Here is a 27,356-nt window from a genome sequence, read left to right as displayed (position 1 = left end):
GCATTGTTTTTTTTGCAGAGGAGACGAGACCCCATTGGGCACTCCACCACAGTGAGGGACCCCCTAGACACCCATACGACGGCCCGTGCTGACACAGACTACTGCCGCTAAGTGAGCACGACTCACTATCCTCATGCTAAGCTACCTTACTCCGGCGCCACAAAACTCTTTCCATCCCCTTTCTGCCTGTTTCTTCCCTTTGTGTCTGTTCGCCCCAGCGCCCCCTTCACCTTTGCTTGCCTTCCCCAGCGGGCGGTTTACCCGCTCTTTGTTCTCCGCAGTCTAGTAGGGCTTTACACACTTCCATTGTACTGTTGACTTCCTCCTGTAAAGTCTTATTAGAAACTTGCTAACTGTGTTCGCTGCACCCCTTGCATGATTTAGATTGAATTAATTATGGGAAGGCGAGCCTTGCAGTTGTCATGCTTAGATTCAGTTTTTGTCAGTTTTGGCCAGCGTGTTACTTTAGTTAGGTATTCCACATGGTAGAAAAATGTGTGCAGTAAATCTGTGAGATTTTTAATAAGTAGACTACATGTGTTTGATAAACAGCTGCACAAGACACATCTTGTGTCATATTTTAAAAAAATAGGGCATCACTGAAGTTGTGTGCATATATGTCCTTTCAAAATGGTTCAAAGTGTTCTTGAAATGTTATTATTCCGCACCCAAAGGCAGGGGGAAACATTTTACTAAATCAAATATATTTATATATGAATGCATTTGTGTACTAGATGTATAGTACTGCACTGTTCCGCGCTTTTCATGCGGTCTGTTCCTCTCTTCTCATTGCCGTCTCTTTCTTCTTGCAATACAACTCACTAAAGAACTCTCCTGTTTTGGCCCCTTGTGATCCTGTCACTGACTGCTTTACTGCTGAGACCTCTGTGCAGTGTCCCACTCTTAAGGGCTACACTCAGACACTTATCAACCTTCATTCATGCGCCACTCACCATTCTCAATGCATTCATAAACTCCTCCCACACCTCTATTCATTAATCCCATAGGTGAAACCTAATGCATTTACCAATGCTTGTTAAAAAATGTCATCCAGAAAATTTGGTCCGGGTTAGTAATGTCTACCGAAGCTAAATTGCTTCTCTAATAATACAAAAACACAAATTAAAATGAAAATCTCTGGACAGCAAGTTTTTTACAAAGGTATATCGCTGGGCCAAGACTAAATAAAACCTTTCATATTTCATTTAACCCCTTCGCTGCCAGGCCTTTTCCCCCTCCTGTGCCAAACCTTTTTTTGGCTATTTGGGGTAGTGCACGATGAGGCCCCTGTAACTTTTTGACCACATAAGGTATCCACGCCAAATTTGCGTCCTTTTCTTCCAACATCATGGGGATTCTAAAGGTACTCAGGGTTTGTGCATTCCCCTGGAGGGGTCACAGAAATGAGCCAAAATACAGCAAAATTGTGTTTTTTTTCGGAAAAATGGTAAAAAAGGGCTGCAAATGAAAGCATCTGGGTTTTTCCCTGCAAATGTTATCAACAAAAAAGGTTTGTGGGGTTGAAATCACCATTTTCCCAGCTTTTCGGGGATACCAGACTTTTGTCAGAAACCCATCATTTTTTACACAGTTTTGGCATTTTTCTGGGCAATAGCCTATTTTTGCAATTTTTTGTGCTTTTGACCTTCTTCCAGTTGATGGTAGAAATGGGTACAAAAGCAATGGATCCTGGAAAGCTATACATTTTCGAGAAGTGGACAAAATTCTGAATTCAGCAAGGGGTCATTTGTGTAGATCCATCAAGGTTTCTTTATAGAAACTAACAGTTAAATATAGGAAAAATTGAAAATTAGTTGAAAAAAACAGCCTTTTGTGTCAACGTTTTCACCTGTAACTTCTTTTAATTATGACAGCGCTTTGAAATCAATATACCATTACATCCGCTGGACATTACTGGTTGTGGGGATATATAGGACTTGTAGGTTCACCAAGTACCCGACGAACCCAGAGCCAAAAACTGAGCAGCAACTTGCAATGGTTTTTTATTATGTACCGGGTATATAGTAATTATTCTGTAAAAATGTGTACATGGAAAAATCGGTATGAAAGACACCTATGTATTTCTGAAATGGGAACAAAATATAAAGTTTAGAAACAGTACATATTTGCACATTTCTGAAATTGAGAATACTCATACTAGCATGAGAATTATCAGTCATTTTTTAGAATGACTTCTTTTTTACACAATATCTTTCATTTGGAAGGCAGAAATGCATCCAAAGTCAATAGATTATAACAGTTCCTTTACAAATCTGAATTACCCTAAGTCTCCTGATAAAAATAGTACCTCACTTGTGTGGGTAGGCATAGTGCCTGCGACAGGAAACTGCGCAAAACGCAACGTGGTCACAACTCAATATCGCAGTGAAAAATTACCCTTTTTTCGCAAAGTGCCTAGCTCTAGTTTTTGAACCCTAGCTCTGCGGGCACCTTGGGAAACCTAGCAAACCTATACATTTGTGAAAACTAGACACCCAGGAGAATCCAGGATGGGGTGAATTGACTGCCTCCCACCAGGGTCTGTTACCCAGAATCCCTTGCAAACCTAAAAAATTGTCAAAAAAAAAACATTTTCCCCACATTTCTGTCGTGGAAAGTTCCGGAATCTGCGTAGAACCACAAATTTCTACCCACCCCGCGTTCCCCAAAGTCTTAATTGGTGTGGATCTCCTCCTTGATTCGTGTTATTTATTCATCATTGTGTGTATTTGGTAATTTTTTACACTTTTGTGTTAAGCCTAAGGCTGCTTACCACACTAGTCCTAACCGAGCACTTAGGATTGCATAGCAAGGCCCTGTCCACTTTTAAGGGAGCCACTGGACTCTGCATGGTATATCAAGTTATTGATATTACATAAAGAGCCAGCTTCCCACAGATTATCTAGCAGATAAGGCATTACCAAAGGTACGCAACTTATCCTTTAATCCTTGTTTTTTTCATTGAAAATATGTATGGAGAGAGAGAGAATGTAAAATATACAGTGCTGTAACTTACTACAAGGAGACGGGAACTGCTGTATAGTAAACTGCATGTGGATGCTACTCAGTGTAGAGGATGGAGAGATCCTGCCAGAAAGTGATGAAATTGTAGCAATTTTTTTTTAGATAATTTGAAGCGGGCCAGGTTTTTGTGAAAGAAAAAATGGGACCAAGGACCTTTGTGGCGTATGGCTAGTTAGTGCCTCCTCTTGCATCATTCTTCCCCTAGAGGTGGTCATGCAGACAGTTTTGTATAGCAGATGAGTGACAAGTCTTCACTTTCATTTGAGCCTTTGTCTCGGATGCCTCTGTCAGAGCATACCCAGCTCTCCCATCTCTCAAATGTGTCTAAAGACTTCAACTCTAGCAGTTTGGGGCAAGTAAACTTAAACCAGCTCTGATATCTCTGGAATCCGCATGTCTGCAAAACCTGAATAAATACTGGGTCGAAACTGTCAGGTGTGCCAATATTCTCGTTGAGCAGTTCCAGAACCCACCCAATAGTGTAGTTGAGAAAAATATGATCTCCAGACTCGGGTCTAAGATTACTGGCTTCATTGTCAGGTAGAGCAAACCTATGCAAGACCCCTGCATTTAGAGCTGGAGAAGGAGGAACAGCTTACTGGAGAGAAAATGAATGCCGGTCTGCATACCTGGAGGAGAGTCTGCCCTGGATAGTCATCAGCCTAGTTGGCTGAAAGATCTGTGCAAGGGACTTGTGTACTAATCCTGCTGGAGGAGTTGCATATGCATTGAGAGTAGAGGCTACCTTGCTGTGAGAGGAGTCCTGTAAGTGGGGCACTAGAGAATAATGCTTTCTATAAAAGAGTGCCACCGTTTTCCAATGAAGAACAAATCTCTTTACCACCTGGATTCGCATCTGAGAGGGGCTGCTGTCTGGAGCTAAGCACTCAAATCTCCTGCAAAGCAGGGGCAGCGATGCGCCCCATGTGAACCCCAGTGCAGTTTGAAAGTTTGCCACTCTGGCTGCACTGAGGGAGAAGGCAAGTCGGTGCCCAGCAGTAGGGTACCTACTTGAACTGCCTGACTGGCTTACCGTTTGTCAGGGCCTTGGGGGTGGAGAACAATTGTAACTACTGTAAGGTCCAGAAGGGCTCCAGGCAACTAGTTAACAAAGCAGCAGTAACAAAATACTTGTGGTTTCTTAGAAAGCGAAATTGAATCTGGCTGTAATTATGCGTTGTCTTTGTGGCAGAGGTCTGCCATCATTGTGTGGTGTTCCTCAAGATGATGTCCAAGGCTGCCACCTTATAGACTTAAATATTTATGTTGAGAAACTGGCTCAGTGTATCTATGAAGTATTTATCTTTAGTATAAGTTTGCAGATTCTTCTCTACTTTATGGGGATCTGGTGAAACAATGTTTGTTTTTCAGCTCCTTTACTAACACTTTAACCAATTTTGTCATCAAAACATTAATGATGGTGTCACAAGCAACGAGTGCTTGTGTAACCAAAGGGTCATAAATTCCTTATTTATTTAAAAGATTCAATTTATGGTCTAATTTTCCTGGACATAGAATGTAAGTTTAGATTGGCATCCTAATACTAAAACAAATATCTGAAAGAAACATGTTAGTTAGATTCCTCACCTTAGAATATCCCCAGGCGTCAGACTGGATCCGGAAGATTTTTCGTCAGCAATACCCCTTGCGCGTCGCTAGGCGTCGTCTGCGGCTCCGCGTCCGTCGTCGGCGTCGTGCGCCGGAATGACGTAGTCGGAGTACTTAGACGCCGCCCTCGCGCGCTGACGTCAGTTCTTCTTTTTTCCGGGACAGCTACCCCTTTAGTCATTTTTTGACTAACTTTTTCGATCCTTTTTGATCTTGTCGACTTCGGTGCCGGTAGGATGCCTGGGTTTAAAGCCTGTGCTGACTGTAGCCGCTTGATGTCGGTTACGGACCATCACCGCCGGTGCCTTTATTGCTTGGGCCTCGACCACGACGCAGAGTCGTGTTCGGACTGCAAGGCCCTGACCTCGAAGGCTAGACGGGAGCGGTCCCGTAAGCTTCTCGAGATTCGCCACTCGGCCCCGCGAGCCTCTCGATCCCGGTCCAGGAGGAGGTCCAAGGATCGGTCGCGGAGCCGCAGCCGATGTCACCATCGGTCGTCGGGATCCAAGTCTTCGGGTAAGTCGAAGCATTCCAAAAACCGACACCGCTCTTCGGACTCCCCTCGCCGGTCGCGCGACTCGGCCGAGGGTCAGGGTGGTTCCACCCCCGCGGCTCCGGCGGAGCCGCAGGCGCCGCGCAAGTCCCCATACCCGCCGGTCCCTGGGACTGACGCGACGCCGGCGGAGGTCAGTGCCTTCCTCTCGGCCATGAGGAGCCTGGCTCCGCCGTCGACGCCCGCTGGCGCGCCTTCGGGCCCCGCGGACCCGACAGGGCTGCCTTGCCTGCCGGCGGCTCCGGCCCCGGTGCCGTCGACTGCTCCGGCCTCGACGCCGCAAGCGCCCGAGGGACCCGTTCCCGAGTCCCCGCTGACGCCGGTCGACCTCGTCACGCCTCCTCCGCCGGTGTCGACACCGGTACCACCCCCGACGCCGACTCCGCTCGACGTCGAGCCCCAGTTCAGTCCCGCTCCGGGCCCGGCGCCGCTACGGCGTCGATGGACGCCGCGTTCGGCGCCGCTAGAGACACATTATGTCTACCGCCCGGCTCCGTTCCTTCCTCCTGTATACCAGGAATCGGATGATGGAGACAACTGGGAGGGATCCGAGGATCCTATGGCCGCTCAGGCTCAAATGTCACAGGACTGGGCAGATGAACTGGGGGAGGCCAGTGGCCTGGATACCTCTCCGGACACTGGATTCGTCTCTCCTCCGACTGTGGCTTCGGAGGAGGGCGCTGCTTTCTCTGTGGTGCTGCGCAAGGCGGCCGCAGCCCTTGGGCTCGAGCTACCTGCCGTGGCTGTGAGGACTAACGTCCTCACTGAGGTGCTTCAGTCTGCAGCAAGCTCCACTGAGCCTCTGCTGCAATTCAATGAGGCCCTCATTGACGTTCTGCAGGGCACCTGGTCCAAGCCCTCCACAGTTCCTCCTGTGGACAGGAACGTCGCCAGGCGCCACCGCCCTGCTCCGGGCGACCCCAGTTTTCTGTCCCAACACCCTACCCCCGAGAGCCTGGTTATCCAGGCCTCTACCTCCCAATCCTCCTTCCCGACCGCTCCGCCGGACCGGGATTCCAAGAGACTGGAACAGTTTGGCAAGAAGCTGTTCTCTTCCCTTAGTTTGGGCCTGCGGTCTTTGAACACCGCCTGTCTCTTGGACCGTTATTCCCACTCTCTGTGGGATGCGGTGGAGGATGTGCTGCCCCTGTGTCCGGAGGAGGTCCGGACACGACTTACCCAGGCTCTGGCCGATGGGAGGGATGCAGCACGGCACGCTATCTGATGTGGGCTTGACACTACGGACTCGCTGGGTAGGGCAATTTCTACCACAGTGGCGCTTAGACGTCACGCCTGGCTGCGGTCCACGTCATTTTCGGGCGATGTTCAGAGCACTCTCATGGACATGCCCTTTGATGGCACTCGCCTTTTTGGCGAGAAAGCGGACAGTGCGCTGAATCGCTTTAAGGATTCCCGGGCTACGGCCAAGTACTTGGGCCTCTCGGCCCCGCGATCGCAAATTTCCGCCTTTCGCCCCTTTCGTGGCCAAGGAAGGGATGCCTCCTCATGTACGCCTAGCCACCAGCCGCAGAACCAACCTGCGCGCGGTCGCGGACGTGGTTTCCGCCGAGGCGGTTCTGGAGGGCGACGCGGTCAGCCCACATCCACCCCGGCAGCATCCGCCTCAAAGCCTTCCTAGTCCGAGCTTTCAGGCCCATTCCACGCCAGTGGGCGGCAGAGTTCGCCATCACCTGCTCCACTGGCGGTCCATCACATCGGACAGGTGGGTGCTGCAAATCGTCCGAAGGGGCTACTCCCTCCCCTTCGAGACGACCCCTCCAGCCATGCCACCGCAGCACCACTGTATCTCCACCGTATCTTCTCCACGAGGAAGTTTCGGCCCTCTTGGCCAAGGGGGCCGTCGAGCGCGTTCCGAGCCCAGAAGTAGGTCGTGGTTGTTATTCCCACTACTTTCTGGTTCCCAAGAAGGGCAAAGGGGGCCTACGCCCTATCTTGGACCTCCGGAACGTCAATGCCTTCCTCCGGAAGGAGAGGTTCAAGATGTTAACTTTGGCTCAGGTTCTGGCTGCCCTCGACCCTGGAGACTGGATGGTAGCGTTGGACTTGCAGGACGCATATTTCCACATCCCCGTCCTGCCGGCCCACCGGCGTTACCTGCGGTTCACGGTGGGCCAAGAACACTTTCGGTTTACCGTGCTCCCCTTCGGCCTCACCAGTGCCCCTAGGGTGTTCACGAAAGTGATGGCGGTGGTCGCAGCTCATCTGCGCAGCTCAGGGGTTCCAGTCTTCCCCTATCTCGACGACTGGTTGTTGAAGGCGGGCTCGCCCCAGACAGTCGTCTCCCACCTCCAGACTACGGCGGATCTCCTGCATTTGCTGGGATTTTCCATCAACGTGCCGAAGTCACACTTGAGTCCCTCTCAGAAGCTCCTCTTCATCGGAGCAGTTCTCGATTCGGTGCAGTTCCGGGTCTATCCACCGGAACAGCGGGTCCGGGATATTCAGGCCCTGATTCCCATCTTTCGGCCTCTATCCTGGGTTTCGGTCAGGCTAGTGTTGCGGCTTCTGGGGCTGATGGCCTCCTGCATCCTACTAGTGCATCACGCCAGGCGGCGCATGCGGGCTCTGCAGTGGGACCTGAAGTTTCAGTGGGCCCAGCATCACGGCAACCTGTCCGACCATGTCTTGATCTCGGTGGGCACTGCACAGCAGTTGCAGTGGTGGCTCACGGACCGCGATTGGGTCATGGGCAAGAGCCTCTCCCTTCCCCAACCGGAGCATGTCGTAGTGACGGATGCGTCCCTCCTGGGATGGGGTGGCCATATGGGAGAGGCGGAGATCAGAGGCCTCTGGTCTCCGGCGGAGTCTCGTCTCCACATCAACCTGTTGGAGTTGAGAGCGATCCGGCTTGCATTGAAAGCCTTCCTTCCCTCTGTCAGGGGCAGTGTCGTGCAGGTGTTCACGGACAACACCACCGCCATGTGGTATTGCAACAAACGGGGCGGGGTGGGGTCGTGGACCCTTTGTCAGGAGGCTCTGCGCCTCTGGACGTGGCTGGAACACCAGGGCGTCACCCTAGTGGTTCAACATCTGGCGGGCTCTCTGAACGCCAGAGCAGACGAACTCAGCCGCCGGTGCATGATGGATCACGAATGGCGTCTGAACTCCGAAGTGGCGCAAGGTCTCTTTCAGCAGTGGGGAGAGCCTTGGTTAGATCTATTCGCCACCGAAGAGAACGCGCAATGTCAGCAGTTCTGCGCGTTGGAATTTCCAAGGCGGCACTCGCTCGGCGACGCTTTTCGTCACGAGTGGAGTTGCGGTCTGTTGTACGCCTTTCCGCCTATACCACTTCTGCCCAGAGTGCTGAAGAAGCTCAGGCACGACCGGGCCCAAGTCATCTTGGTGGCTCCGGATTGGGCACGAAGGTACTGGTATCCCGAGCTACTCAGTATGTTGACCGATCCTCCGATACGTCTGCCCCTTCGGGAGGATCTTCTGTCGCAGCAGCAGGGGACGGTCCTCCACCCGAACCTGTCCAGCCTCCACCTCCATGCGTGGAGATTGAGCGGCGGCAGTTGATGCCATTTGACTTGCCTCCTGAAGTCTGTGATATCATTCTGGCAGCCAGGCGTCCCTCCACAAAGACGGTATACGCCTGCCGGTGGAACAAATTTGTGGCATGGTGCACAGCAAAGGATGTGGATCCCCTTTCCGCCCCTCTTTCTGAGGTTCTCCTGTTTCTTCTTTCTCTGGCCAGGCAGGGCTCTGCCCTGGGCACCCTGAAAGGTTATCTTGCTGCCATCTCTGCCTTCTTGGGGCTTCCTGATCAGCCTTCTCTTTTCAAGTCCCCTGTAGTTACACGCTTTCTAAAGGGCATTACTCACACGTTCCCTCCTGTCCCTTTTGTAATGCCTCAGAGGGACTTGAATCTTGTTCTCACATTTCTAATGTGCGCTCCCTTTGAGCCTCTTCATAATTGTCCTCTTCGTCTGCTGACGCTTAAGACTGCTTTTCTGGTAGCCATCACCTCGGCTAGACGGGTGAGTGAGCTCCAGGCTTTATCATCAAAGCCTCCTTTTCTCTCTGTTCATCCGGACAAGGTTGTCCTTCGGCCTCGTCCCTCCTTTCTTCCGAAAGTGGTGACTCCATTTCGTCTTGGGCAGTCTGTCACCTTGCCCACCTTCTTTCCGCCTCCGCATCCTTCCAAAGAGGAAGAGAGGCTCCATCGTCTGGACCCAAAACGTGCGCTGCTCTTTTATTTGGACCGCACAAAGCAGTTCCGGGTGGACGACCAACTTTTCGTTGGATACGTGGGTGCTAAGAAGGGGAAAGCTGTGCACAAACGGACCATCTCTCGGTGGGTCGTTTTGTGCATCAAAATTTGGCAAAAAAGGACCCTCCTGTTGGGCTGCGCGCCCACTCTACTCGGGCCACAGCGGCTACTACTGCTTTGGGACGGGGTGTCCCTTTGCAGGACATCTGTCAGGCGGCGACGTGGGCTTCGCTACACACGTTTGCCAGGCATTATTGCCTTGACAGCCAAGTCCGGAGGGATGGCTTCTTTGGCCGTTCTGTCCTCCAGGACTTTCTGGTGTGATCTTGGTTCGCAGACCCACCACCGGGGATGGTATTGCTTGGGTATCTATTCTAAGGTGAGGAATCTAACTAACGTGTTTCTTTCAGATGAACAAGTTACTTACCTTCAGTAACGATGTATCTGTAAGAAACATTAGTTAGTTAGATTCCTCACCGACCCACCCATCCTCCCCGTTCTGCGAACTGACATCTAGGGTTAAGGTTATCCTTTTCAGGCCCCTAGATTTCATTTTTGGCACCAGTGTCGGTCTTTGCATGGCTCTGCGTTCCTGGCGCGGAAAGCTATGTACAAGAACTGACGTCAGCGCGCGAGGGCGGCGTGTAAGTACTCCGACGACGTCATTCCGGCGCACGACGACGACGATGGACGCGGAGCCGCAGACGACGCCTAGCGACGCGCAAGGGGTATTGCTGGCGAAAAATCTTCCGGATCCAGTCTGACGCCTGGGGATATTCTAAGGTGAGGAATCTAACTAACTAATGTTTCTTACAGATACATCGTTACCGAAGGTAAGTAACTTGTTCATCAATTGGTTTCTTTGTTATAGCATTTTTTCATGTCGTAAAAATGGAGTCCTACTATAGCGGTCACATTTAGAATAGATTATAGCACCTTCTACATTTTAGATAAGGTTTTGCAAACTGGACATCTGTTAGCTGAATTGTACAAGATGATGACATTTCACAATCATTTGTATCAACACTCAATATTTGACTTGGGAACATGCATTTCAGATTGGTATACTGCTTAATGGTGCTGAATATGAAATATTTTTTTATGGAGGGTTGTAAAAGCTATAAGAGGAATAAAATTGTCAATTTCTGTTTTTCAAGTGTGAGGCTGCAGATATTACAAATAAGAGCAATCAAAATTTAGTTTTCTAGGATAGAATGATTTTCTAAAGTTAATTTTAATGGTAGTTTTTTGTTTCATTGTTTTAATTCCAGTGTTGAGCGATTACAATCAACGCTCGGAGTCCAAAAAAGTGACGACGTTCGAATCTCCAATGTATCTCAAAATGTTTCACTAACTGTAAGTGTCATCTGCTTTTGCATGTTAAATCGTCATACTTAATCGTGAAGTATTTTGCTGTAATAAGTACTGAAGCAGGTTATGGTAAGTAGTTTTATTCCTCAAAAGTCACTGGTAAAGAGCTGCCACAACAACTGCCACAGGTCCTTCTCCTTCTTTCTTCCTCCAACACTCTACATTCTAAACTCTGAAATCATTACATTCTAGATGCGGAGCATGTTATCAGCCTGTTCCGAATACTACATTACTTTTCCCCTTAAAAATATATTTAAGACCTAACAGGATATAGCAAAAAAAGAAAACACCTCTATGCATATGCCTAATAAAATACAAAGTGCACACATACACAAGCAGATAACACTTAAAGGAAAGTTCACCGAAAATTCCAAATTATCTGAAATTAATATGTAACCATCTTACACAATTACTCCTGCCAACACCCATTGAAACCTCCACACTGGGTTTTGTTGGAGAACCTGTACCAGAGCTATTGTTCACATTCCCATTGGTGCTCAGAATACTCCCGGTAACAGCATCAGAATTGTAATCTGATCCTGACTCACTCATCCACACCCTTTCACTTCGCCTGTCTTTCCGCATTCTACCAAAAACAACTAGTTAACTCTGATGGCATTGCCACACACTTCATCACCACAGTTTCACCAAACTTTTCCTCTCCTTTTTAGGTCAAGCCTATAACGGCAGCACGCATGTGCTGCTCGCTTTGCGAGGCATGCAATATTCAGTATGGAGTGAATCCTCCATGGTAGCTCCGCCCACTCTCTGCCCATCGTTTTCATTGGCTTGTGTCTTAAATGCTGCCTTCCGATTGGATTTAGACTTGTTAGTCTCTCCTTATCACTGCCATGTCGTCATTTGTATCCTTCCATGGCTACTGGCCCCTCTACTTCGAATGTTGCACACTGTTTTTTTTAGATTGTGAGCACTTTTCTTCCCGTGCCTCCCCCCTGCAGTCCGTGCCTTCTCGCACTCCCGTTCTTCATGCCTTCTCGCCCCCACACTCTTTTGCAATGCTGTAGGTCTCGCATAATTGCGAGTCCTACTGCATTGCAAATGCTTGTGTTCAGCTGAGCAACCACCGACAGGGTAGGGCGTGTGCTGTGCTGGAAAGTCCTGCCGACAGCACACAACCAGGAGATAGGGCCTGGTTCACAAATTGTTTGCGCAGTAAATCCAACCAGGCGCACACTTCAGAGTGTGACAACATACTACTGAGTCATGAAACAAGTGAACAGGAGGGGATAGGCGTATGCATGACAGTATTCCACAATAAAACATTAGATAATATTTTGTTCAAAGTTTGACCGCGCAGTACTGTAAACAGTCTGTGCACAGTGTACGAGCATCTCGGGTGAGCAGTGGCGGTGGGGCCAGCAGAAACCACCAGATGCCTGCTGCACTTATCCGTCTGCTTACTCGTGTTATTTATCACTATAGCGCCTGAAAGTGTGTAGCGGCTAGCGCCGTCTCATTGCCTGAAATCCAGCAGCCGACTGTCTCCATCCTTCTGACTGGTTATTTGCTCGTGGTGCTCATGTCTTGCACTGTACATATGTGTATTGTATTGCAATGTTTATATAGTGCTTACTACCCGCATGTGGGGTTCCGAAGCACTTGCCAACATCATGGGTAGCACACTATACCGTCAGCGGTGTGTGGTTGGAAGGGTCTTGTCTTTGTTGTGATCCTGTGTGGGAAGAGTTCCCATGTTGCGCGTGGGTGAGGGGGCCACCAAGGTGCGGTCGTCATGTTGTGGGACTCAGCATTTAGCAGAGTGCAAGATGAAAAAGTGAGACAGGTGCACCGGTTTCAGAAACCTGGCAGTCTTGAGCAGCTCTGCAGCTCCCTTTAGAGCAGAAGTCTTTAAACTCTGCTTTCATAGAATGCCTTTTAGTAATGGGTACTCACACAACCTAGTGCAAACAATCTAACAAGTCCAGTAAAAGGACACGTTCCCATTAGTGAAGCAAGTGCTGTGGCATAAAAGTGTGAATGGCCCACTGCATCACAATTCTGACTCATATTTTACAAAAGATGTATGGGGGCTCATTTTCTTTGCTCGCATTAGGTCTGATGGCACCCTTATTTCAGAGAAGCTGCAGCATGTGGGAAATCCTCTTTTGGGTCGAGCCTGGGCAGTGCATGCAGTAGTGGAGTATGGAATAGAAGCCCCACCCATTCATTGCCCATATCTGTAATTGGCTTGTGTCTGACTTTCGTAAACGCTGGCTTCCGAGACGTTATTAGGCTTGTTAGTCCCTCCTTGGTACCGCCTTGTCTGCATTTGTTACCTCCCATAACGACTGGACCTTTAACTGGTGGTGTTACATGGTCTGCTTTATAAGTTGGTGAGCACTATTTTATTTACCTCCCTATTCCACCCACTACCTCGCAGTACGCAGCCTGCTTTTATTTGAATGTTTACTAATGGCAGTCGACTTTAACTATAGCGGCTGTGCTTATTTACTTATTTAAGCCGTGTGGTCCGCATTTAGCGGCCACGCTTAGTTATTTATTTTAACATTGCGGTCCGCATTTAGAGGCCGCACTTATTTATTTAATTTGTTTACTGACCCCCATGCGCCGCTTACACATTCATAGAGGTCGCGCCACTTTCTTTACACAGACCTCATCTAAATAAAGGTACGCGGCTGACATTAGAGTGAAAGCGCGGCTCAGGCGCTTTTACCCCCCCAAAAAATTCTGTTTATCAACTTGACAAACAGATGCTTCTTTTTTTATGTGAAAGCCCCCATTCCACGGTTTCACTTTACTGTTGGATACGCCCTTCATGAATGTGAAAGCGCTGCATGGATGCTAGTAAAAAAAATATATATTTGCAATGCTATAGGTCTTGCATTTTCGAGCGTTTAAGCTATTGCATTGCCAATAGCTTAAACTCTTGTTAATGCGAGACTATTGCATTGCAAATGCTTGTTTAACATGCCCACCCTACTTGATGCAAACAACATCACCCACAACAAACACTTGTTTGCGGTCACAATTACGTTTTTCAAAACCCTCCTTCTGTCTTGCTTTAGCTTCTGCAACTTTAGCCCTTACCACAATGTCACAATCCTTAAATTGTAGTCCCTGTTTAAGCCATTTCCCACCCACCCAGGACACACTTTAGTTGCTAGGTTTCTGCCCCTCAATAATTCGAAGGGAGTCACCTGGGTTGAAGAATGGGGACTGTTAAAACCAGAGCATACTATGGACAGCATTACTCACAATGCACTTATTAACAACTGCTGATTACATTGAACCAAAAAGCGATTCATGCGCTCCACTTGACCATCGATTTGAGGATGACCTAAAGAAGTTTTTAAATGGTCAACTTTTCCAGACTTCAAAATTTCATTGACCTCTTCATTCACAAATTGAACCCCATTGTTAGACACCAGGAATTGAGGAAAACCTTCATGAAGGAAGACATCCTTCAAGAACTCAATGACTTCTTTACGATTAGGTTCTGCCACAATTTTTACCTATTGCCATTTAGAATAGAAATCCATCAACACTAAATCAAAGCGTGACTGACCTGGTAAAATAAGGTCTTACCAAATTGATTCCTCTTTTTACCCATGCCTTTGAAGGACACTCAATGGGATGTAAAGTGTGTTTTCCACAATTAGACTTTTTTCTACAGAAGCACAGATCACACACTCACCAAACCCTTTCCGTGGCCAGCCACCAAAACGTTTCTTATCCGTTGTTTGATGAATGCCCACCCCAAATGTCCTCCTTGTTCGGTTTTAATGATCTTGTTCCTTTTACCAGCAGGAGCCACTAATTCCTTTCCCATTACCAACAAACCATCTCCGACTGACAATTCATCATTGATCTTCCAAAATGGTTGACAAGGTATTACTTGAAAGTTGCGCTATCCTCATGAGGGAGTGTCCCTTACGTGCACTGCCAAAGTACCAAATCGAAAACAATATTCTACTTGAATGTGTTTCATAGATTCCAATTTTATTCAGATATTTAACTTTGAAGTTAATTATTCCAATATAACTTGGACCCGAAGTCACGCTTTTCCGAATTTACCCCCTGATGAAGGGCAGACATGTGCCCGAAATGCATGCTGTTGGGCAAAGAACAGTCCTCGCTTTTACTCCCTAACGATGCCGGTGAGGTTGTTACTCCTGACTAGGGAAGGATAGGTGAACCTGCTTTGAGAGCATACGCTGCTTGCCGGTAATTGGCCATCAGTGCGAACCGCTGTCAGGAAAGCACTCGCAACGAGTAGCTGCTGCAGTGAGCGGGACGGGAAACAAAGGCGTGCGAACAGTGGTCGCGGCTGTTTAATTGAACCCGCGGCGGTTTTGACCACCTGGCTAAGCAGTAAATAAGAGCAGCAAATGAATAGAGGCACGAGTTTCCAGTGTGAAAGAACAGTGGTGGGGGTCTGCCTACTTTGGAGCGTCTGAGGCTCTGGTTTTTTAACCGGGCGCCGTGAGTCCGTCTATCGCGGCAGGAGCCGCAGGACACTTCCCTACCGCGGCGGGAGCAGTGAGAACGTCCTGTGGGCGGCAGGAGCCGCAAGGCATTTCCCTGGTGCGGCGGAGGTGTTTCCTGGGGCGGCGGAGGCTGCGAGTCGTTTTCTGGGGTGGCAGGAACCGCAGGACACTTCCCTACCGCGGCAGAGGCCGCAAAAATTTCTCTATCTCAACTAGGCTGGAGCCGTGAGTGCTCTCTCTGACGCTGATCGTGGCCTCTCCCCTCCAGGATCCAGTTCTGGCTTTCCGTTTTCCGCTTTGCCGGTGGTAGTCTTTTCGGCAGTGGGAATCGACTGCGAGGCAAGGAGACCAGCCCGTCCCGCCAGTTGCGGGAGCGCGCGGGGAGAAGCCCCAGGCAAAATGTGGGCTCTCCTAGGCCCTCAAAGGCCAGAGGAGGCTGGGCTGGGCTGGGCCGGGCCACCCCTTGACATGTTGAATTTCGGAGAGGACTTTCGGCCAACACCCCAGTAAGCAGACACTGTATTAACATTGCATATGACTTTACCGACAACTATGTCTGATTAACGCATGTCTGCTAAAACTATTGGTGTTATTCCTAAATGCCAGAGTGGTTGATTTCGTCCCCTATTGTGTATGTACGCATTATGACTCCCCCTAATGAAAAATCTTCATTGTCGGGGGGGGGGGGGGAATAGAGGAACGCTAGACAATTATGTCATTAGGACTACTACAGGTATTGATAGGGACATTGTTATTGCGGAGCGACGGGCCGAGAGACGCCGTTCAGTTGAACTTAAGAACAGGCGTTCTTCTCTGGGCCCGTTAGACTTAGCTATTTCACCGCTTGTCAGTACGCACATAAGTATACCACCCGACGCTGAGGGATTTGAGGTATCTCTTAATGACAGCATCCCATTGCTTTTGCAGGATGGATCATTTCTACCAGATGGAAGCAATGATTTGAATACAATCGATTCTGCATCTCTTTGTAATTCAATACCAGAGGTAGAACTCCTGGTAGATATCCCGTTACGAACTGTAGAGACTGTCCAAAAATCTAATAAATCTTTAAAAATTTCCAGACCCCAAGGTCCACAACTAAAAAAAAAAGGAGACGGCAAGGATCCCCGCCAAAAAAAAGGGAAAGAGGGGGAGTGGACAACAGAAAAATAAGATCATTCAAATTGACTCTGGTAACTCGAAGAGCCCTTCCCACAATGCACCCTTAATATCTGCCACAGCTATCCCACCACACCTCCCATTAAAAGAAACATCTTGTACTGATTTAATGGGAGGCATTGAACAATTAATCCGATCCCTCATATTGCCATTAATAGCGAGATTAATAAGATTAGCTCAACAGCTAGGGAACGTAGAGCAGACAATTGGGGAAATTAAAGGTGTAATGAAGGATGTGCTAAAGCTTCCAATAGTGCCTACAACTATAGAACCATCTTTAAACAATACTCCTCAAAAGGGAGTAAAAACCATTAACCAGGATAAACCGAAACCCTTGAAATCAATGTCCTCTAAAACAACACGGCAAAATGCTGGAATTAGTGATAAAGTCCCTGCGGTAGGCGTAATACCTAATAACTCAGAAAATACGCAAAAACTAAGTGGCCGTGATTAACCCGATAGGGTTATTGTCCCCAAAGAAAACAATGTAGAAATGCCTCCGGAAGCAGTTCCGTTTGTGGTAGTTCTCACTGGAGTGCCCGCTTTAGAGGATAATAAGAGAGAAGATTATTACCAGCCTAAAAATAGTTATATTTTGGCTTAGGCAAAATAGACCACTTCCTCCAAATATTAACGGCGAGATATTACACGTTAGGCATCTTCCTTGGTTGGGACATAGAATAAAGGACACATCAGGGGATATCATCATTGTTAATTTTAGAGATGATAGAGCAGTTAGATACATCTTAAACTGGTTCCCTCAAAATGGTGGTAATGTAATCGCTCCACGTGAATTGCCCTATTTTTACCCTAGAACCCTATTGGCTCCTGTAACTAATTTCAAGCCCTTATTTCAACGCCCGGATGATTGCTTTAGGCCCCCCTTTCAACATCAGGACGATGTCATCAGGCCTCTATTTCAACAACAGAATGATTGGTTTAGACCCCCCCTCTTTATCAGATTGATTGTTCTAGTCCCCCTTCCCAAAATCATGATGATGGCATTTGGCCCTTATTCCAACAACAGAACGATTGTTTTAGACCCCCATTTCAATATCAGGATGTTCGTTCTAGGCACTTGGTCCAACGCCAGGATGATTGCATCAGGCCCCAATTTCAACAACAAAATGACCGTTTTAGGTCCCTATTTAGAAATCAGGACGATAGGTTACCACACCCACAATTAAGTCAGCCCTGGGAATATCCTAGGAAGAGACAATTATGTCACCCACTCCGAACACAAAGGGGAAATCTGGGATACAGACCTTCTTTGGTAGGGCCAAATCGGTTTATAGCCCTTTCCAGTTTAAATGAGTGTGACTGACTGGGCGGTGGAAAAGATAAAGTCACATTGATACTCATGGATACTTCTCAAGGGGGGAAGTCTCCTGTACCACATATCCCACACAATCATATAATCCACGGGGAAAGTGTAACAGGGAAAATGCACAAGAAAATAAACCCCAACGTACAGGAACTTGGACTCATTAAAAAATCTCTCCACGAGAACCCTTCTGGGATGTTAGTCAATATTGGGGGTGGGAGGGAAACTGACCTAATGTTGACTGATAACAGAGATTTAAAGCATGAGCAAGAAGATGTCGGCCTGGTCCTCTTGCCGGATTTGCTTGGGGTGAACACCGACAAGGAGAAATTGTTGCCAAAACAGAATAAATTCAGGGAGCAGGGTGGTCTAGTGAGGATTGTCTCCTGGAATGTATGTGGGTTAGAGAGTAAAGTGCTCAAAACTATCTGGGGAGATTTTGTCCAAAACATTGACATCTTATGTGTACAAGAAACCTGGCTTATTAATGAGATACATCTTCCTGGTTTTAAAACTTTTCATACTCCAGCAGTTCGTTCCCTGTCTGGAAGACATAAAGGAGGGATTTGTATTTATGTCTCTAATCTGCTAAAAGTTGTTAAAATCGTAAGTAATACACATTACTACCAGATGGTCTCAGTTATCTTAAACCAGCGGGTCGAGCTTTTAATAGTTAACTTCTATAATAATAAAAAATGGGTTTTTTGCAGAGGTTCTAGGTAGCCTGCAAGGGGAATTAAATACTCAGAATTTGTTGAGGGGGGAAAACAAAATGTTGGTATGGGTAGGGGATTTCAATTTGAACATTTGTGACCAAGAAAGCTGTGGATTTCAGGAATATGGCAGGGGGGAAAATGTGAGCAGGTGTCACTTTACGCATTCAGTAAAAGGAGAGGTACTAAATAATATTATGGCCAACTTGGACCTTGGCTTTGCAAACCTAATGTGTGCACCTAAGGTGGAATTTATTGCCACATTTCTGGCTAGAGGGTGTCACTCCATTATTGATTTTGTGATTGTGTCAAATAGTTTTTCACATTGTGTAGAAAACTTTGTGATTCCAGCAATTGGCCTAAGTGACCACCTCCCTCTTAGCATGGCCATAACGACAGGAGAGCTAAGTAGTATTACTACTATCGAGTCACTCACTTGGACACAAAATATCGCCATAGCTCGCTACAATGGGATGACACTTAAGTGGAGCACCGTAGACTCGGTCAATAAATTTAAAGAAATAATCACTCGGGCTCTAACAGATATATTGTCATGTTTGGATGAGAGTACCTCAGAAGAACAAACCTTGGAGGCCTTTGGTAGAATTACTAGGGTGATCCAGGATAATCTAACCAGGGTACAGAGGAACAAACTCAATAAAGGGGTGGGCTGGTTTGACTCCAGGTGTACCAAGGCGTATACTGCCCTTAAGACTGCCTTGAGCTTTAAACCAAGGGACCTCAAGGCAATTAGATACTGTAGGAAGGCGTATACCCAGGCAAGGTGCCTGCGGAAAAAGGAAATCAAAGAAGTAGCATGGCAGAACTTGCTGACTGCGTCACAGAGCAAAGACGCCAGGGCCTTCTGGGAGGCAGTCAACGCACCCTTTTTTACCAAGAAGGAGGAAGAAAGGTTGGACATCGCTATTGATGAAAAAACTTGGATTGATTTCTTCTCAAAGGTATATAAAAATGTCGAGGGGTCTCCCATGAAGGAGGACAAATTGATAGGGTGCTCATTGAGAGGGAGTGAATTTTACCCCATTAACATGGGGATTACCCTACAGGAAGTAGAGCTGGCACTACAAGCTAGTAAAAGTAACAAAGCCCCGGGACCGGATGAGATCCCTAATGATATTTATAAATTAAATATAGATTTGTGAGCCCCACTTTGTACCCGGGTCCTACAGGCTTGTTGTGCCAAAGGTTTTTATCGGTACCTGGTCGGAATCGGTCATAATACCGATATACAAAAAGGGGGAAAGGGACTGCCCATCTAATTATAGACCTATTTCTTTATTAGACTCCCTCATGAAAATGGCGGGGAGGGTGGTCTTTAATAAATTGCAACTGTGGGCCGAGGAACATGATATTTTGAGCCCTGTACAGTATGGCTTTCGTGAAGGGATGGGCACGGTAGAGCAGGTCCTAAATTTTGTTTTGTTACAAGCCAAATACACTCGGGCTAAGGAAGGACAATTATACGCCATTTTTGTTGACCTCTCTGCCGCCTTTGATTGCAGGATACATGCCAAGATGTGGCAAATTCTTTTTTTTTTTTTCCAACAAACTTTATTGGTTTCCTCAAGATCACGACATACATCATCATCAGTACACTGCATAACAAAACCATATCCACAAGTGCCTCGAAGGGATTCCAACCCAAGAAACCGTGGGACAGTTATCTACTAATTACCAAGGGACCAAGCCCACACGAGGCACCCAGCAGCGGTCTGGCCGTTGCGACATCCAGAGACCTCTTAGTAAGTCTGCAGCAATCTTGCCCCCGTATGGGTGCAACTCCTTGTAGAGGCCTTTCTCTTCCATAATGTACAGTCGATGTCACTGCGAATTCGCTTTATCCAAACCAATCTTAAAAACAATACCCACCTCCCATCCGTTTCCCCCAACCCAACCTTTCTCGAATAGTTTTGCGAACCACTCGGTTCCAAATTGTGGCCCCTAGCTGCACCAGGGGCGGGTCCTGCCCCCCAGCCCGCCACAACAAAGCCCCTAGCTGTTGGTCCCCGCACGTACCCGCCAGCAGGGACCGCTCCCAAGAGGGATCCGCGTCCAACCAAGCTATGGCATGTTGCAATTGCGACGCAAAGTAGTAAAGCTCTAGATCGGGAATCTCCAAACCCCCTCTACCCCAGCTACATTTCAGGACCTCCAAACTAACCCTGCATCGCTTCCCATTCCATAGCAGTTGGACCAGGAGCGAGTCGAGTTCCCGAAAGACCCGGTGTGGAATCTCGAAAAAAGACCCTTGCATGGTATAGAGGCAACGGGGCAGGACCACCATCTTTACGAGTGCAATCTTTCCCATCAGGGAGAGGTTAAGAGTATTCCAAAAGGTAATACTACCCCTCAACCCCTGGATGATCCTCCCCATGTTACGCTGGTAAAACTCTTCCCTGGACCTATCAAGCCAGATCCCTAAATATCGGATCGGATCCTCCGCCCAGGGAAGTTCCAGCTCCGGTCACTGGTCCGCCTCCCAGGCGATCTGAGAGTCAATCGTATAGAGCTGTGACTTTGCTCTGTTAATATAGAGTCCGGAGGCGTCGGCGAACTTGGCCAGCGCTGTTAACAATATCGGCAGTGATTGGGTCGGCCGACTCAGGTATATTAATGCATCGTCGGCGTACAGTGACACCACATGCTCCGAGTTCCCCACCCGGATGCCCTGTCCCTCGAGTATCCTGCGCAAATGGCATGCCAACGGCTCCATTGCGAGGGCAAACAACAATGGGGAAAGCGGGCAGCTCTGCCGCGTTCCCCTCTCAATGGTAAATGCATCCGACACGTATCGACCCGTACGGACCCGTGCCAGCGGCCGAGTATACAAAAGCTTGATCCAATTAACGAAGCCTGCCCCCAACCCCATCCTAAGAAGAACCTGCCAGAGATAGCTCCATCCGATGGAATCAAACGCCTGTTCGATGTCAAGGAACACTAAAGTGTTCTGCTGGGCTCGTCCCTCCACCGATTGCATAATGTGCGCCAGGCGTAGAATATTCCTCAGAGTATTTCTACCCGGTATAAAGCCGGACTGATCATCATGGATCAGCCGCTGAAGATAAGGGAGGAGCCTGGACGCCAACACCTGACTGACAATTTTAAGATCCACATTCAGCATGGAAATGGGCCTATAAGAGCCGGGAAGGAGGGGGTCCTTCCCAGGTTTGGGGATCATTACAATCAATGCTTCCCGCATGTAGTCCGGGAGCACACCGCGTGTCCCGGCCTCCAACGCGGTTTCCAATAGTTTGGGGACCAGTAGTCCACCGAACTCCTTATAAAGCTCGGCGGGCATGCCGTCCATTCCTGGGGATTTTGCAGTTTTTAAGTGATAGCTGCCCGTATTTCTTCCCCCCTGAGGGGGCCTCCCAGTGCGTCCCGGTCTTCTACGGCTATGCTGGGCAAATCCATCCCATCCAAATAGGCCTCCACCGCCTCAGGGGTCGAGGGAGACCGCGTCCCAGAGTAGACTTTACGCAAGTGGGCCACAAACACACTATTTATTTCATGTTGGGTATACACAATCCGACCCAGATCATTTTTAAGGGCCAAAATCGGGCGTGGCTGAGTCTCCACTCGAATCAGCCGCGCCAACAACCGCCCCGCCTTATCTCCTTCCGTGTACCAACGACGCCTACTCTCCGATCTAACATATTTGCCTAACGAGTCCCATAGGTCTCCTATTCGCCATGGCACTTCGTCCCTTTCAGCCGACCTCTCCTTGTGCGTGGGGAGTTCCATGTCCAACTCCTCCAACCGCACCTCCTGCCTCCTCAGATCACGTTCCAATACTTTTTTAACCCCTACCTCCGTGGACCGACATATCCCACGAAGCACCACTTTCATTGCGTCCCATTCGGTCGATCTGGTACTGGCGGAGCCCCAGTTGATCTCCATGTATTCATTTAACCCCGTCAAGATAACGTCATTATAAATCGGGTCGCTCAAAGCTTCAGTATTGAGCCTCCAAAGAGGTATCTTCGATCGCGGTCGGGCCAGTGAGTAAGTGATCAGGAGCGGGGAATGGTCCGACAAATATCGGGCTAGATACTGCGTCTCCGTTACCCAGTAGATCGCTGACTGTTGAATGAAGAAGTAGTCCAGTCTGCTAAAGGTGTTGGCAGCAGGTGTGTGGCACGAGTACACTCTGCGGCCAGGGTTACGGTGGCGCCACACATCCAGTAGGCCATAATTAAGTACCATGCGGCTCATAGCCTCACTGACGTGTGGTTTGGCATTGTACTCTTTCTAAGGCAACTTTATTCAGGGGCAACGGCCAAAGTTAGATTTGGGCTGAGAGGGGAGTGCACTGGCCCCTTCAGGATAGAAAAAGGGGTAAGACATGGGTGTGTATTGGCCCCCTTTCTTTTTACCCTTTATACGAATAAACTTGAGGAGGAACTGGGCGCTTGTAAAATAGACTCCCCAAAGTACGGCAACAAGTCAATTGTATCGCTTCTGTACGCGGACGACGCGGTACTAATGGCGAGAACGAAGGTCGGAGCAAAGAAAGACCTTAGAAAATATCTTGAATTTGTGGAAGAAAGGGGCCTTATGATAAATGCTAAAAAATCATATGTGATGCAGTGTGGTAAGGCTCGTCCAAGCTGTAAAAATCTTAGAGTGTCGGGGCTTGTAATAGAGCATACCAAAACGTTTCCATACCTCTGGGTTATAATTGAGGGTTCCGGCTCCTGGGGGCCTGAGGTCAAGAATAGGACCCTATCCTTTAAACGCACCATAGGAGCATTAAAGAACTTCGCCGCTAAGCTTGGCAAAAGACCCCCTGAGATCATGCCAAAGATTTATAAATCTAAATGCAGAAGTGTTGCGTTACATGGGGGCAGGGATCTGGGGGTACCAGGATACATCGGCGATACAAGTTGAAGAAAATAATTTTTTCAGATACTTATTAGCTCTACCGAACGGTACCTCAGTCTTTAATTGCCATCAGGAATTGGGGATGGATTAAATATCCAACCTGATTAAACTGCAACCTGTCCTACTCTGGCGCAGAGTATGGGTCTCAGTGGCCCTTGGTTTAAATCAGGAAATAATAAAAGATGTCATGGGCCTAGATAACGCCAAGAGTATACCCTGGCTTGAGTATATCAGGAAAATATTTACTGATATCCAAAGGCCGGAGTTTTTCAGCATCCAAGCTTCAATTTTGAATATTTCAAAACTAGAATTAAAGAGGTTATGTATGGCCCATTTTGAACTTCTCAGGTGTGTAGGAGAAATAACAAAGAAAACAGTGAGTGACCATCAATTGTCACTGACCACCTACACAATCCAGCCATATCTAACCATGTGTAATCTGGGCTTCGACCGATTCATTTTGACAAGATTTAAGTTTAACCTATTTCATCGGTTAGTTACATATCCAACCAAAAATGACTGGTCTAGAGCCCTGGCTCCTTGCCCTTGTGATAGTATTTCTGCACAATCCACCTTCCATGTAGTATTGTTCTGTAAATTATATGGGAGTGAGCGTAATAGGTGGATCAAACAGTACTTGAAGCAATGTGCTTGTCGTCAATGCCGTCCTGCGTTCCTTAGTCTGCAGCAATTGGGAAATGCTACCTGTACTATGGTTGTCCTTTTTTAAAAAATTGTTCTTAGAAAACGGAACTTGGAGATTAGCGAACTCGTTTGAAATTGATTTAATACTGTTTTAATTAAATGTTATTTATTGTAATGATTTGTATTGATATGTATAGATATGAATTGTTGCTTTTAGGATTTTATGTAACAAAAATCGAATAAAGCTAATCTACTACTACTACTGCATTGGGGATATACACAACAATAAATTAGGATCAGTCCTGTTGCGGACATGCATGAATGATGCATCTATAAAGAACATGTTGTGCATTGAACACACAGAAAAGTTATATTGGGATCATTAACTTCAAATATGAAAATTTTCAAAATTGAATATCTGAATAAAATTGAAATCTATAAACACACTCAAGTTGAATATAGTTTGTCATTGGGAACTTTGGCATTGCATGTAAGGGACGCTCCCCCATGAGGATATCGCAACTTTCAAGTATTCTGATACGCCTATGATCAGAAGGCGATACCTTCCTGCACTCCAACAACTTATCATAATAAGATGAAGATTTAGTAAACTACTCATCCATTTGGAGTGCGTAAGTCCAACCCTACTTACGTACCAAGGAATTACCACATTTCTCTCTGTTGGCCACCCATTTTTCACATATACTGTGACTTGTTAGATATTTTCATCAATCAGCATTTCTGCTCTTCACTCAACCTCAGAAACAAACAGCCCATAAATCATCAAGCTCAATTGAGGCAATCCAGCATCTTTCTTTGCTCGACTCGTCAATTTCCTCAACAGTTGCTTCTCGAGTAGCAAATCTGGAAAGAAAATCAGCCCTAACATTATTCGCACCTTATATATGCACCACCTCAAAATGAAATTGAAGCAATGTGGCTGAAAATCTAGAAACGTTTTGGGCCTGATCTTTGATTCTTTTACCACTTAAAATGGATACTAGTGGTTTATGATCTGTTTCAAGTGTGAATTCGGTACCCCAAACATACATGTTTTATTTTTGGATGGCCCTCCAACAAGCCAACAACTTTAAATGGTGTAAAAATGGACTTCTGTACCTCTCAGTACTCTGGTAGCGTAACTAGTAGATTTTTCAGCACCACCATCATATTATGTAAGCACAACACCTAAACAATAACTACTTGCATCAACCATTATACAACATGGCAAACTAAGATTGAAAGGTTTCAGTACTTTTGAGCTCACTAACTTTTTTGACCCACTCAAAAGATTCATGGGAGAGATCACTCCTAAAAAAGTCAATTTTTGTTTTCTTTAGTAACATGGCGAGTGGCTTGATATGTGAGGCATAGTTGGATATAAAACCTGTATAAAATTCTCACATACCCATAAATGACTTTAGACACACTTTGGCCTTTGGTGCTGCAGCATCAATCATGGCATCCACTATCCCAGGACTCGACTCGATCCTGTCACTCAAAACCAATGACCCAAATGCTTAACTTTGGATTTAAGAAACTCACTACCCTATCTTTAGCACTATACCTTTGTCTTGGAGTACCATGAGTACTTGGTTAATAATGGCATCATGTTCTTCTTTTGTTGCTGCAAAGATTTGAACATCATCTTTGAAAGCTGCAACACCCTTCATACCATAAAACATTTGGTGTATGATTTTCTGGAAAACAGAGGCAGCAGAAGCCAAGCCGAATGCCATCCTGCAGTATTGAAATGTACGGACGGGCAAGACAGAAGCTGTTTAATGTCTGGATTATGGCTTCAAAACCACTTGCTGGTAACCAACCAGATGCTAAATCCAATTCACTAAACCAGTTTTCACCATTAACCTGGGCCAGTAAATATTACATTTTGGACAGGGACTGAGAATCCTCCCAAAGGGCATTGTCGAGACTCCGAAGGTCAACACAAACTCTCTTAAGTTGCTACTATGTTTGCGCTTTACATCCAGTGGTGATAGCCATATTGAAGATTCCATAGATTCAATGATACCCAGATCACATAAGCCCTTAAGCCCTTTTTCTAAATCCTCCCTTGTTAGATGTCGGAGACTAGGTGGCCTTGGTAGCCGCAACTGGTGAGGAAGAAGAAAAAGGAGCAACGTTGGGACCAGGAAGGTCTAAGGGTCTCAACTACAGCAGGAGAGTCAGAGCATGCCCTGAGCAAGCAGGGGAGCCCACTGAAGCAGTAGGAGGGACCCACAGGCCGAAGGCATTGGAGTCCCAAGAGGACCTAGAGTAGCTCACCTATGATAAACGTCCATGGTGCTGAGGACGCTGATCTTGAAGGGAAGCGATGTTGGAGGCTGTACCTTCTTGTAACCCAAAGTGCTCGGGAGTGCTGAGCCAGCAAGCCTTGGCAATGGCAAGTCGACACAGTGCACAGGGTTTTGGTTCCAGTGGTTCCGGCGAGGGATACTTGCCTCACAATTGCAGAGAGGAGAGGGCAGGCCTCAAGGAAGTTTCAGAACCACCACCTGTGTTGCTGGGACTCTAAGTCTGTAGGATGACAGAAGCAGCAGACCGGTCAGCTTTGTTGCAGTGCCTGCAGATGCAGGGGAATGACTCCTTCACTCTAAGGAAGATTTCTTTGTGTGTCTTTGATACCCACAGGTCTGTTGAAGAACCTGGATGAAGCACAGAGGATGTTGACAAATAGAAAGACCAGGAGCAGTAGGAGTCTTCCTTGGTGCAGTCTAGGTTCCAGTCGAAGTCCAACTAATTTCAAGTCTCCAAACAAGTAAAGAGGTACATAGTTTCAGAGTTGGGTCTAGTCCCACGACGAATCTAAGGACCCACCCACAGGTAAGCCCTTAAGTACCCTAAGGAAAGGGTTGGAACAACTCAGAGGTCCCTCCCAGAGGACGGGCTGGACACAGGGGAGGATACTCCCATGTCCTTTGTCCAGTTTTGCACCAGGGTTAAAGCTAAGGGCTTTCTGAACTGGCTCAAAATGTAGTATGCAGGGAGGGTACCAGATGTGCTCTTAAAAGCAGTCTGGTGGTGATGGCAAGCACCCCCATCCCAACACAATACATTAAGTCCTGTCTGGGAGCTGGTCACACCTTCCTGCGACAGGAAACCTATTGTTCTGTCTTCCCCTGCTTGAGCTTGGCTCAGCAGCAGGAGGGCTCAATCGTGTCTGTGAAAGGCTGTTCCCTGGAGTACAGGGGCGTCCCCTAAGGAGCCCCCCAGTACATGGGCTCATACTTCTAACACTGTAATCGTTTTTGTGGTATGATTCAAGCCTGTTTGATACCAAACATGACCGGGTTCAGTGCAGACACTATAT

At 47.3% G+C, this 27,356-nt stretch overlaps 1 protein-coding gene across 8 annotated transcripts in view; it reads left to right on the top strand.

Annotated features, from left to right (window-relative positions):
- Positions 1 to 27,356, top strand: part of RBM44 (RNA binding motif protein 44) — a 2,201,010-nt gene that overhangs the window by 1,384,441 nt on the left and 789,213 nt on the right. For all 8 annotated transcript variants that reach the window (XM_085645048.1, XM_085645052.1, XM_085645050.1 and 5 more), the window contains one exon: positions 10,691 to 10,775. In XM_085645048.1, the coding sequence (XP_085501174.1) occupies positions 10,691 to 10,775 (85 nt within the window). The remainder of the gene's footprint in view (positions 1 to 10,690; positions 10,776 to 27,356) is intronic.

The sequence above is a fragment of the Triturus cristatus genome, chromosome 3_1 (assembly GCF_964204655.1).
Source record: "Triturus cristatus chromosome 3_1, aTriCri1.1, whole genome shotgun sequence".
Taxonomy (NCBI): domain Eukaryota; kingdom Metazoa; phylum Chordata; class Amphibia; order Caudata; family Salamandridae; genus Triturus; species Triturus cristatus.
This window is presented reverse-complemented; position numbering and strand designations above follow the sequence as displayed.